Source organism: Entelurus aequoreus, linkage group LG26 (genome assembly GCF_033978785.1).
Source record: "Entelurus aequoreus isolate RoL-2023_Sb linkage group LG26, RoL_Eaeq_v1.1, whole genome shotgun sequence".
Taxonomy (NCBI): domain Eukaryota; kingdom Metazoa; phylum Chordata; class Actinopteri; order Syngnathiformes; family Syngnathidae; genus Entelurus; species Entelurus aequoreus.
Window position 1 is genome coordinate 4,681,037 of NC_084756.1, and position 14,018 is coordinate 4,695,054.

Genomic DNA, 14,018 nt, shown 5'->3' on the forward strand with positions numbered 1-14,018 from the left:
CTTAATGAATACTTAGGTGTACTACACTACTGTATTTAATGTTGTCATTATGGTGGTACTTAATGAATACTTAGGTCTACTACACTACTGTATTTTATGTTGTCATTATGGTGGTACTTAATGAATACTTAGGTCTACTACACTACTGTGTTTTAATGTTGTCATTATGGTGGTACTTAATGAATACTTAGGTCTACTACACTACTGTATTTAATGTGGTCATTATGGTGGTACTTAATGAATACTTAGGTCTACTACACTACCGTATTTAATGTTGTCATTATGGTGGTACTTAATGAATACTTAGGTCTACTACACTACTGTATTTTAATGTTGTCATTATGGTGGTACTTAATGAATACTTAGGTTTACTACACTACTGGGTTTTAATGTTGTCATTATGGTGGTACTTAATGAATACTTAGGCCTACTACTTTATCGTATTTTAATGTTGTCATTATGGTGGTACTTAATGAATACTTAGGTCTACTACACTACTGTATTTAATGTTGTCATTATGGTGGTACTTAATGTATACTTAGGCCCACTACTTTATCGTATTTTAATGTTGTCATTATGATGGTACTTAATGTATACTTAGGTTTACTACACTACTGGGTTTTAATGTTGTCATTATGGTGGTACTTAATGAATACTTAGGCCTACTACTTTATCGTATTTTAATGTTGTCATTATGGTGGTACTTAATGAATACTTAGGTCTACTACACTACTGTATTTAATGTTGTCATTATGGTGGTACTTAATGAATACTTAGGTCTACTACACTACTGTATTTTATGTTGTCATTATGGTGGTACTTAATGAATACTTAGGTCTACTACACTACTGTATTTTATGTTGTCATTATGGTGGTACTTAATGAATACTTAGGTCTACTACACTACTGTATTTAATGTTGTCATTATGGTGGTACTTAATGAATACTTAGGTCTACTACACTACTGTATTTAATGTTGTCATTATGGTGGTACTTAATGAATACTTAGGTCTACTACACTACTGTATTTAATGTTGTCATTATGGTGGTACTTAATGAATACTTAGGTCTACTACACTACTGTATTTAATGTTTTCATTATGGTGGTACTTAATGAATATTTAGGTCTACTACACTACTGTATTTAATGTTGTCATTATGGTGGTACTTAATGAATACTTAGGTCTACTACACTACTGTATTTAATGTTGTCATTATGGTGGTACTTAATGTATACTTAGGCCTACTACTTTATCGTATTTTAATGTTGTCATTATGGTGGTACTTAATGTATACTTAGGTCTACTACACTACTGTATTTAATGTTGTCATTATGGTGGTACTTAATGTATACTTAGGCCTACTACTTTATCGTATTTTAATGTTGTCATTATGGTGGTACTTAATGAATACTTAGGTCTACTACACTACTGTATTTAATGTTGTCATTATGGTGGTACTTAATGAATACTTAGGTCTACTACACTACTGTATTTTATGTTGTCATTATGGTGGTACTTAATGAATACTTAGGTCTACTACACTACTGTATTTAATGTTGTCATTATGGTGGTACTTAATGAATACTTAGGTCTACTACACTACTGTATTTAATGTTGTCATTATGGTGGTACTTAATGAATACTTAGGTCTACTACACTACTGTATTTTATGTTGTCATTATGGTGGTACTTAATGAATACTTAGGTCTACTACACTACTGTATTTAATGTTGTCATTATGGTGGTACTTAATGAATACTTAGGTCTACTACACTACTGTATTTAATGTTGTCATTATGGTGGTACTTAATGAATACTTAGGTCTACTACGCTACTGTATTTAATGTTGTCATTATGGTGGTACTTAATGAATACTTAGGTCTACTACACTACTGTATTTAATGTTGTCATTATGGTGGTACTTAATGTATACTTAGGCCTACTACTTTATCGTATTTTAATGTTGTCATTATGGTGGTACTTAATGAATACTTAGGTCTACTACACTACTGTATTTAATGTTGTCATTATGGTGGTACTTAATGAATACTTAGGTCTACTACACTACTGTATTTTATGTTGTCATTATGGTGGTACTTAATGAATACTTAGGTCTACTACACTACTGTATTTAATGTTGTCATTATGGTGGTACTTAATGAATACTTAGGTCTACTACACTACTGTATTTAATGTTGTCATTATGGTGGTACTTAATGAATACTTAGGTCTACTACACTACTGTATTTTATGTTGTCATTATGGTGGTACTTAATGAATACTTAGGTCTACTACACTACTGTATTTAATGTTGTCATTATGGTGGTACTTAATGAATACTTAGGTCTACTACACTACTGTATTTAATGTTGTCATTATGGTGGTACTTAATGAATACTTAGGTCTACTACACTACTGTATTTAATGTTGTCATTATGGTGGTACTTAATGAATACTTAGGTCTACTACACTACTGTATTTAATGTTGTCATTATGGTGGTACTTAATGAATATTTAGGTCTACTACACTACTGTATTTAATGTTGTCATTATGGTGGTACTTAATGAATACTTAGGTCTACTACGCTACTGTATTTAATGTTGTCATTATGGTGGTACTTAATGAATACTTAGGTCTACTACACTACTGTATTTAATGTTGTCATTATGGTGGTACTTAATGAATACTTAGGTCTACTACACTACTGTATTTAATGTTGTCATTATGGTGGTACTTAATGAATACTTAGGTCTACTACACTACTGTATTTAATGTTGTCATTATGGTGGTACTTAATGAATACTTAGGTCTACTACACTACTGTATTTAATGTTGTCATTATGGTGGTACTTAATGAATACTTAGGTCTACTACGCTACTGTATTTAATGTTGTCATTATGGTGGTACTTAATGAATACTTAGGTCTACTACACTACTGTATTTAATGTTGTCATTATGGTGGTACTTAATGTATACTTAGGCCTACTACTTTATCGTATTTTAATGTTGTCATTATGGTGGTACTTAATGTATACTTAGGTCTACTACACTACTGTATTTAATGTTGTCATTATGGTGGTACTTAATGTATACTTAGGCCTACTACTTTATCGTATTTTAATGTTGTCATTATGGTGGTACTTAATGAATACTTAGGTCTACTACACTACTGTATTTAATGTTGTCATTATGGTGGTACTTAATGAATACTTAGGTCTACTACACTACTGTATTTTATGTTGTCATTATGGTGGTACTTAATGAATACTTAGGTCTACTACACTACTGTATTTAATGTTGTCATTATGGTGGTACTTAATGAATACTTAGGTCTACTACACTACTGTATTTAATGTTGTCATTATGGTGGTACTTAATGAATACTTAGGTCTACTACACTACTGTATTTTATGTTGTCATTATGGTGGTACTTAATGAATACTTAGGTCTACTACACTACTGTATTTAATGTTGTCATTATGGTGGTACTTAATGAATACTTAGGTCTACTACACTACTGTATTTAATGTTGTCATTATGGTGGTACTTAATGAATACTTAGGTCTACTACACTACTGTATTTAATGTTGTCATTATGGTGGTACTTAATGAATACTTAGGTCTACTACACTACTGTATTTAATGTTTTCATTATGGTGGTACTTAATGAATATTTAGGTCTACTACACTACTGTATTTAATGTTGTCATTATGGTGGTACTTAATGAATACTTAGGTCTACTACACTACTGTATTTAATGTTGTCATTATGGTGGTACTTAATGAATACTTAGGTCTACTACACTACTGTATTTAATGTTGTCATTATGGTGGTACTTAATGAATACTTAGGTCTACTACACTACTGTATTTAATGTTGTCATTATGGTGGTACTTAATGAATACTTAGGTCTACTACACTACTGTATTTAATGTTGTCATTATGGTGGTACTTAATGAATACTTAGGTCTACTACACTACTGTATTTTATGTTGTCATTATGGTGGTACTTAATGAATACTTAGGTCTACTACACTACTGTATTTAATGTTGTCATTATGGTGGTACTTAATGAATACTTAGGTCTACTACACTACTGTATTTAATGTTGTCATTATGGTGGTACTTAATGAATACTTAGGTCTACTACACTACTGTATTTAATGTTGTCATTATGGTGGTACTTAATGAATACTTAGGTCTACTACACTACTGTATTTAATGTTTTCATTATGGTGGTACTTAATGAATATTTAGGTCTACTACACTACTGTATTTAATGTTGTCATTATGGTGGTACTTAATGAATACTTAGGTCTACTACGCTACTGTATTTAATGTTGTCATTATGGTGGTACTTAATGAATACTTAGGTCTACTACACTACTGTATTTAATGTTGTCATTATGGTGGTACTTAATGAATACTTAGGTCTACTACACTACTGTATTTAATGTTGTCATTATGGTGGTACTTAATGAATACTTAGGTCTACTACACTACTGCAGAGACGAGTGTTTTCTGAGGTGTTACTTGGTGATTTAGCAAAACTGATGAATGACAATATTCGGTAGCAAACATGTCTGACCTTTAATGACCTTGAGGGTGGCGTTGCAAACAGCTTGTCCATATTCATTGGTGACAATGCACTTGTAGACCTCAGCATATTCTGCCTTCACCTTCGGTATCTTCCAGAAGAAATGGACATGGTTAGTTTGTATGTCTGCACTTATTAAGAAGAAGGCGTTTTTTGCTCAAATGTAGAAAAAAGCAGGTTTATTTTCTCACCTCAAGGATGCATTCTCTGGATTTTTCGTTAAATTTGATGTGGAACTCGTCCGAGTTGACAAGTTCATCCTTGCCCCGCCCCCAAGTGACCGTGGGCTGAGGGTCGCCCTCCACGACGGCTTTGAAAAAGGCTCTTTTCCCTGGAGAGAGACGTCAAGAGAAATGTGAAATTGAGAGGTGGTTACAGGACGTCAGGTGTGTTACCATCATGAACAGTCAGGTTTGTTACCTTCATGAACAGTCAAGTGTGTTACCATCATGAACAGTCAGTTGTGTTACTACCTTCATGAACAGTCAGGTGTGTTACCTTCATGAACAGTCAGGTGTGTTACCGTCATGAACAGTCAGGTGTGTTAACTTCATGAACAGTCAGGTGTGTTACTTTCATGAACAGTCAGGTGTGTTACTACCTTCATGAACAGTCAGGTGTGTTACTACCTTCATGAACAGTCAGGTGTGTTACCTTCATGAACAGTCAGGTGTGTTACCGTCATGAACAGTCAGGTGTGTTAACTTCATGAAAAATCAGGTGTGTTACCTTCATGAACAGTCAGGTGTGTTACCTTCATGAACAGTCAGGTGTGTTACCTTCATGAACAGTCAGGTGTGTTACTACCTTCATGAACAGTCAGGTGTGTTACTACCTTCATGAACAGTCAGGTGTGTTACCTTCATGAACAGTCAGGTGTGTTACTACCTTCATGAACAGTCAGGTGTGTTACTACCTTCATGAACAGTCAGGTGTGTTACCTTCATGAACAGTCAGGTGTGTTACCGTCATGAACAGTCAGGTGTGTTAACTTCATGAAAAATCAGGTATGTTACCTTCATGAACAGTCAGGTGTGTTACTACCTTCATGAACAGTCAGGTGTGTTACCTTCATGAACAGTCAGGTGTGTTACCTTCATGAACAGTCAGGTGTGTTACCTTCATGAACAGTCAGGTGTGTTACCTTCATGAACAGTCATGGCCATCGGCTTCCGGACGAAGTCGGGCGTGGATTTTCCCTGCGGAACTTTCTCGACATGCTGAGTGACCACCACGCCATGGACTTTGGACCTCCTCTGGATGGCCACTGGTGAGCAGAGGGAAGTAGACTTTGGTTTAGAAGGAGGTTTTCTTCAAAGTTGCAGTGGTGGATTGTAGGGTGCACCTTTGATGGATTCTGACACATTTAAATTCAAAACACGCTGTCAATCAACCGATCAAGACTGCAGCTCAGACATAACAAGTCATTCTGCAGTAAGATCTGTCTCTTTGACATTCACATCAAATCATCTTTGACCTTGAAAATCAGCTTTTATCTTGAAAACCAACTTAGACCTTGAAAATCAGCTTTTACCTTGAAAATCAGCTTTTGCTTTGAAAATCAGCTTTTACCTTGAAAATCAGCTTTTACCTTGAAAATCAGCTTTTGTCTTGAAAATCAGCTTTAACCTTGAAACTCAGCTTTTACCTTGAAAATCATCTTTTGCCTTGAAAATCAGCTTTAGCCTTGAAAATCAGCTTTGACCTTGAAAATCAGCTTTAGCCTTGAAAATCAGCTTTAGCCTTGAAAACCAGCTTTGACCTTGAAAATTAGCTTTGGCCTTGAAAATAAGCTATTGCCATGGAAATCTGCTTTGACCTTGACAATCAGCTTTCACCTTGAAAGTCAGCTATTGCCTTGAAAATCTGCTTTAACCTTGAAAATCAGCTTTACCCTTGAAAATCAGCGTTTACCTTGAAAATCAGCTTTTGACTTGAAAATCAGCTTTAGCCTTGAAAATCAGCTTTAGCCTTGAAAATCAGCTTTAGCCTTGAAAATCAGCTTTAGCCTTGAAAATCAGCTTTGACCTTGAAAATCAGCTTTGGCCCTGAAAATCAGCTATTGCCATGGAAATCTGATTTGACCTTGACAGTCAGCTTTCACCTTGAAAATCAGCTATTGCCTTGAAAATCTGCTTTAACCATGAAAATCAGCTTTTGCCTTGAAAATCTGCTATGACCTTGAAAATAAGCTTTTGCCTTAAAAGACAGCTATTGCCATGGAAATCTGCTTTGACCTTGACAATCAGCTTTTACCTTGAAAATCAGCTTTTGCCTAAAAAATCTGCTTTAGCCTTGAAAATCAGCTTTTGTCTAGAAAATCAACTTTTAACTTTTAAATCTGCTTCAACCTTGAAAATTCGGTTTGACCTTGAAAATCAGCTTTTGCCTTAAAAATCAGCTTTTACCTTGAAAATCTGCTTCGACCTTGAAAATTCGCTTTGACCTTGAAAATCAGCTTTTGCCATGAACACCAGCTTTTGCTGTCTTGGAACATGACACAAGTAAGGACTCACCATTACTGCTGAGATTGGGACACATTAAGACAGTGATTTTTACATTTCTTAAAGCTGCGGTACCTAAGTTATGTTCTGTAACTAAAAAAAAAAGATCATATTAGCATCATATAGTTTATCGTAACAGTTATCATTTCTGAAAAAATCGCACATCTGCGTGCTGTCTGTGCCTTATAATGAAGTATTTTAGTAAATAAAACCCAAGAAGACAACATCACTTTTCTTCCTGGCAGTCAACCCTTCCAGATCCAACCACAGGATTTAGAGAAAGGAGGGGCGAGCAGAGTCCACGAATGAGCCTCCTCATTGGCTGACAGGCGTGCACGGTGCGAAGCAGTTTTCAGTAAAGCTTGGCTGCAGAACACCCACCTGGAAAGATGGCACTACCTGCACTTGCTGTTACAGTGTATACTGGTGTGGTAAATTATACCATATACAATTTCCTTATATGGTTGTGAAGTAGCATGTGTTTGTATTTGGTCACAGAATCCTTTAGAGAATTTTTCTACTAAGGTCAAAAGTGCACATGTCCATCACAAGCACTCCAGAGAGTGGTGGCTTTTGCCCCCAGGACATTGAGGAACTTAAAGGAGAGCAGCAGGTGGATTTTAGAGTATAATAAAAACAGCAACGTCTGGTAGGAAGCCCCCATAGGTAGGAGTAGAGGATAGGGGTCGGAGGTCACCCTACTCAAACTGATCAGAGGAATAATGTCAGATTGAGTGGCCAGATTGACCGGCTCCAAGGCTAGAACTTCAAAGAGTAAGGGTCTTCGTGTAAAAGGTATTTAAGGACAGTGGTCCGAGAAGACAGCATAAGAGTAATCCAGCCCACTCTTTCTCCTGGAAGCTGCAGTTCAGGTCTGAGGCTCGCTGAAACAAATAAAGCTTTTTGTTCGACGATTCTTCGTTGGCGTCTCCTTGGCTCATCCCGCATCACACAGTCACTCTGTCCTGGGAGAGTGACACCACCATCAAGTATACAACAATGGCCATCAGCCAGGTGTGCAGAGTGGGGGGCGGGACTTAAAGTTTGAAATTCTGCCACAAGATTCATGTACTGCAGCTATAAACTTTGAAGTCTGAGAGAAAATAACAGATTTTTGTGAACATTATCCTGCAGATTGTGACTTTTTAGGCCTATGGACTTAAACTGTCCATCAGTTTAAAGGCAGTTGTCCAAAACTCAGACTTTCTATTTTGTGTCTCTTTGTATTTATTATTTATTTATTATGTATTTATTAAATAAGTAGCATATTATTGTGTGAATGCTCCAAACATTCACACATATGGTTTTCTACACCAAAATTAATCTATTTATTAAACTTCTTCTTCTTCTCCAGATTTTGGCGCGCTCTACCTTCCACATTTTTCATCCGATTGAAAGCGTTCCAACTTCAAACTGTTCAGGCTATTCGGGAATCGCGGGCTTTCCCTTGAAAAATTCCCAAAATTTTCCAGATTTCCTAGAATTCCAGGTTTTCCGGGACATTTTTTTCCACTTAAAATTAATGAGCCATTTTTCAATCTTTCACCATTTCCACATTTTTCAACCGATTCAAACCATTTCACCTTCAACACATTCCACCATCCTGGCAATTCAAATTACCTTTTTTCCAAGAATTCTTTGTTTTCCAAAGCCCTATTTCCACCCTTTATTCGGGCGACTACACCTCCCACATTTTTCAACCCACGTCTACCGTTCTACCGTCAAATCATTCCTCTTAATCTGGACAAAAAAACAAAGTTGCTTTTTTGAACTGGAAAAATTCCCGGTTTTCCCGAAATTCCGTAATACCATTTCTCAATTCAACTTGTTACTACTTCAACATTTCTCGACCGATTTGAAAAATTCCAACACCAACCATTTCAACTCATTCAGACCATTCAAGCCTTTTTTTTTTAACCATTAAAAAAACCCCCACTGCTTTTCCCGGAATTCCCATTGAAATCAATGGGACATTCTTCAAAGTTCCACATTTTTCATCTGATTCAAACTGTTTAAACTTCAAAATATTCAGCCTGTTTGGGAATTGTGTGCTCTTCTTCAACAACTAAAAAAAAATTCCAGGATTTCAGTTCAACTTCGGCATTGGAGCGTTCACACACAATTCCTTCAGGAATTGCCTCATCTAGTTTATTATAATGTGCGACTTTCTGTCTGGTTACAATCTGCCAGTGTCACTTTTGCCTTAATAGTCCTAATATTTTGTGTAGGACTAAATGGTGACTTTGTAGTTGAGTCTTGACAATCCGCCTCAGAGCAGATATTAGAACACTGCCTGCAGTTCTACCAGAATGCCACTTGAGGGCACTCCTCCCCCTCTCTTTCTTGTAGAGTACAGCAGGAACAGCATGGCAGGGACTGGATGCCTTTAATGGAATACTGCAAATGACTTTCCTATTTGAGGTGTAACCAAGTAAAACAGAATCCATGTGTGAATTTGACATGACATTATTGTTTCTTTCCAGAATGACTGACAGAAACATGACGTTTTTCCGTCGTTGGAGATGAGAGGAGTGAAAGGGGAACCATGACGATGACAACAGCAGCTTCTTCATGCAGCAGGTGTGGAAGTTGCTACCTCCAACTCGCCATCTGTTGTTGTTTTAGTAAACGCGTCATAGTTCATAATGGTGACTCATAGCTGCTTCCATTCACTGCCAGTGGCTTGGTGATGCTCATATCTATACACAGCATACATATTCAACACATCACAGACTTTGCAGTCTTTTTTTTGTGTTCAAAATAGTCAAAAATATATATAATGCATCTTTAATACCGAGCAGCCAGGACAGAGATCACTCTCTTTCACACTATGTTATCTGGCATAGGATGATAGAACCATTTGGAAACGGATTATAAAGGCTCCTCCTAATTTTCCACATTGTGTCATTTATTGTCCAATTATTTTGTCAAAACCCTTATTAGCCATTAGCCTGCTAGCGAGGACCCTGTATTCATTAGGGTTAAGGTTGTAACCATTCTGCAGTGACACAGCCAGAAAACATCGCAGATAACAAGTTTGTTAGTGAAGTCCTTCCTTAGGACACTCACTGAGCTGAAGTCTCCCGTGATATGCTGGCCCCTGTTCTACTTTCAGCTCATCAGCACATGCACCTGGGGATAGGCCCCTCCCACCTCCAAAGACATGCACCTGATAGGTTGATTGGCAACACGAAATGGTCCCTAGTGTGTGGATGTTGTGTGTGGGGGCCCTGCCATGAGGTGGCCACTTGTCAAGGGTCTACCCCGTCTTCCTTGTCCAGGGTGTACCTATCCTTCCTTGTCCAGGGTGTACCTCTCCTTCCTTGTCCAGGGTGTACCTATCCTTCCTTGTCCAGGCTGTACCCCGCCTTCCTTGTCCCGGGTGTACCTTGCTCTTCCTTTACCAGGGTGTACCTATCCTTCCTTGTCCAGGGTGTACCCCTCCTTCCTTGTCCAGGGTGTACCCCTCCTTCCTTGTTGAGGTTGTACCCCGCCTTCCTTGTCCAGGGTGTACCCCGCTCTTCCTTGTACAGGGTATACCCTGCCTTCCTTGTCCAGGTTGTACCCCGCCCTTTCTTGTCCAGGGTGTACCCCGCCCTTCCTTATCCAGGGTGTACCCCACTCTTAGTTGTCAAGGGTGTACCCCGCTCTTCCTTGTACAGGGTATACCCTGCCTTCCTTGTCCAGGGTGTACCCCGCCCTTTCTTGTCCAGGGTGTACCCCACCCTTCCTTATCCAGGGTGTACCCCACTCTTAGTTGTCAAGGGTGTACCCCGCCTTCCTTGTCCAGGGTGAACCGTGCCCTTCCTTGTACAGGGTGTACCCCATCTTTCTTGTTCAGGGTGTACCCCGCCCTTCCTTGTCCAGGGTGAACCCATCCTTCCTACTTGTTCAGGGTGTACCCCGCCTTTCCTTGTCCAGGGTGAACCCCTCCTTCCTTGTCCAGGGTGCACCCCGCTCTTCCTTGTCCAGGGTATACACTGCTTTCCTTGTCCAGGATGTACTCCGCCTTCCTTGTCAAGGGTGTACCCCGCCTTCCTTGTCGAGGGTGTACCCTGCCGTCCTTGTCCAGGGTCAACTCCGCCCTTTCTTGTCCGGGGTGAACCCCGCCCTTCCTTGTTCAGGGTGTACCCCTCCCTTCCTTGTCCAGGGTGTACACCGCCTTCCTTGTTCAGGGTATACCCTGCCTTCCTTGTCCAGGATGTACTCCGCCTTCCTTGTCGAGGGTGTACACCGCCTTCCTTGTCGAGGGTGTACTCCGCCTTCCTTGTCGAAGGTGTACCCCCCTTCCTTGTCCAGGGTGAACCCCGCCCTTCCTTGTCCGGGGTGAACCCCACCCTTCCTTGTTCAGGGTGTACCCCGCCCTTCCTTGTCCAGGATGTACCCAGGATTCCTTGTCCAGGGTGTACCCCGCCTTCCTTGTTCAGGGTGAACCCCGTCCTTTCTTGTCCAGGGTGCCCCTCCTTCCTTGTCTAGGGTGTACCCCGCTTTCCGCCCGAATGCAGCTGGGATAGGCTCCAGATAGGGCCAAGCAGTAGAAAATGGATGGAGCCCATTCAGTTGTCCAAGGTTAGCAGGAAGGATGCTGAAGTTCAAGGTGGACATGAGAGCGAGGAGAAAAAACATCCCTTTGTCAAACGTGAGAAATTGCTTTGACAAGGTGAAGAAGAAGACGACAAAGCCAACATCAAAGTGAACCGGAGCCTCTTCTTCCTTTCTTTGCGCCCACATGGCAAGCTTGTCTTTTCTTTCAGCGTCACGAGTGGGAGGCGCTGCAAGACCATCATCAGTTTTTGGGAAGCCCGTCAGAGGTTCTTGAATATTCATGGTTCCTGGGGGTTGCTCTTATATCACCCGCATGCAGGCAGGACTTGTGCTCACCAGTTCCTCCAGCGATGATTCACGCTAATCCACGTCTGCAAGGACAGCAGCGGCTCCTTTAGTTCTGCATACCAATCGTTATTCTTTCATTTGGACTTCCAGCAGACTTCTCGGGGAGCCGTGTGAGAACTTGACGGCTGTATCGGGCTGATAGCCTGGTCATGCGGGCATCCAGAGTCCTTGCTTCTCCGTCTCCAGGTTGAGTTTTCAAATGGATGCTCATTTTCCTCCAGCGGGAAGGGCAACACGGAGATGATTAGCGGAAGTTTGGGGGGTGCAATTTAGTTCGGAAAGGCTCTGGAGCTTGAAAGCTGTCTTCATTTGGCTGAAGTCCTACCAGATCTACCTGGGGGCCCCTAACTTTGGCCCGTGGGCCGGATGTGTCCCGCCAGAGTCCACAATCTGGCCTGTAGGACGTCACAAGTCAAAGAGGAAAACCAAAAAGTCTTGTCCAGCTTTTCAGCCAAACTATATTGTTTAGTCCGGCATATGAAACTCTACAATTTAGTGGGTGTGGCTTATACCGTACACTGGTGCACTCTATAGTCCAGACAAATACAGTGTTTTATGTATTAATTAGCGGTTAGCATAGTAACTCGTGCAAGCATGGCAGAAATGTCCATGACAACAGCCAATCAGAGTTGACCTTGTCCCGCTGCACTTCCTGTTTTAAGATGCCGCAGAAGTAAAGCGACCTCGGAGCTTAGCTCGCAGATGAAGGCAGAGAGTTGAAGGTCAGATGTGAATTGGAGTAAACTGACGAAGACGAGGCTGTTGTAGAGAAAAAAGTTAACTCGACGTCGGTTTGGGTCGCCAAAAAGAAAATCAGCTTTTACCTTCAAAATCAGCTTTTGCCTTGAAAATCAGCCTTAACCTTGAAAAACAGCTTTTGCCTTGAAAATCAGCTTTTGCCTTGAAAAACAGCTTTTGTCTTGAAAATCAGCTTTTACCTTGAAAATCTACTTTTGCCTTGAAAAACAGCTTTTATCTTGAAAATCAACGTTTGTCTTGAAAATTAGTTTTTGCCTTAAAAATCAGCTTTTACCTTGAAAATCATCTTTTGCCTTGAAAATCAGCTTTTACCTTGAAAATCAGCTTTGACTTTGAAAATCAGCTTTTATCTTGAAAAATAGCTTTTGCCTTGAAAATCAGCTTTTACCTTGAAAAACAGCTTTTGCCTTGAAAATCAGCTTTTGCCTTGAAAAACAGCTTTTGTCTTGAAAATCAGCTTTTACCTTGAAAATCAGCTTTTACCTTGAAAAACAGCTTTTGCCTTGAAAATCAGCTTTTGCCTTGAAAAACAGCTTTTGTCTTGAAAATCAGCTTTTACCTTGAAAATCAGCTTTTACCTTGAAAAACAGCTTTTGCCTTGAAAATCAGCTTTTGCCTTGATAAACAGCTTTTGTCTTGAAAATCAGCTTTTACCTTGAAAATCTACTTTTGCCTTGAAAAACAGCTTTTATCTTGAAAATCAACGTTTGTCTTGAAAATTAGTTTTTGCCTTAAAAATCAGCTTTTACCTTGAAAATCATCTTTTGCTTTGAAAATCAGCTTTTACCTTGAAAATCAGCTTTGACTTTGAAAATCAGCTTTTATCTTGAAAAACAGCTATTACCTTGAAAATTATTTTTTTGCCTTAAAAATTAGCTTTTGTCTTGAAAATCAGCTTTTATCTTGAAAACCAGCTTTTGCCTTGAAAATTATTTTTTTGCCATAAAAATTAGCTTTTGCCTTGAAAATCAGCTATTGCCTTGAAAACCAACTTTTATCTTGAAAATCAGCTTTTGTCTAGAAAATCAGCTTTTGACTTGAAAATCAGCTTTTACTTTGAAAATCAGCCTTTACCTTGGAAATCAAACTTTTGCCTTGAAAATCAGCGTATTTCAGTCGTCTCTTGTTTATGTCACTCGGTCATTCTGATGTTGGGCTTAGAAGTTCTACTAGTTATTTTATTGACAACAACATTATTTAAGTGGTCACATAAATCCCAACATTGAATTGGTAAATGAGCATAAAAAAGACAAACAGTAT

General features: G+C 39.2%; 1 protein-coding gene across 1 annotated transcript in view; it reads right to left on the reverse strand.

The window, feature by feature from the left end:
• Positions 1–11,933, reverse strand: part of LOC133643109 (immunoglobulin-like and fibronectin type III domain-containing protein 1) — a 42,985-nt gene extending 31,052 nt beyond the window's left edge. The window contains exons 1-4 of the mRNA XM_062037523.1: positions 11,746–11,933; positions 5,747–5,913; positions 4,794–4,933; positions 4,594–4,693 (exon numbers count right to left, since the gene is read on the reverse strand). Of these exons, the coding sequence (XP_061893507.1) occupies positions 4,594–4,693; positions 4,794–4,933; positions 5,747–5,913; positions 11,746–11,933 (595 nt within the window). The remainder of the gene's footprint in view (positions 1–4,593; positions 4,694–4,793; positions 4,934–5,746; positions 5,914–11,745) is intronic.
• Between the last annotated feature and the right edge of the window lie 2,085 nt (positions 11,934–14,018).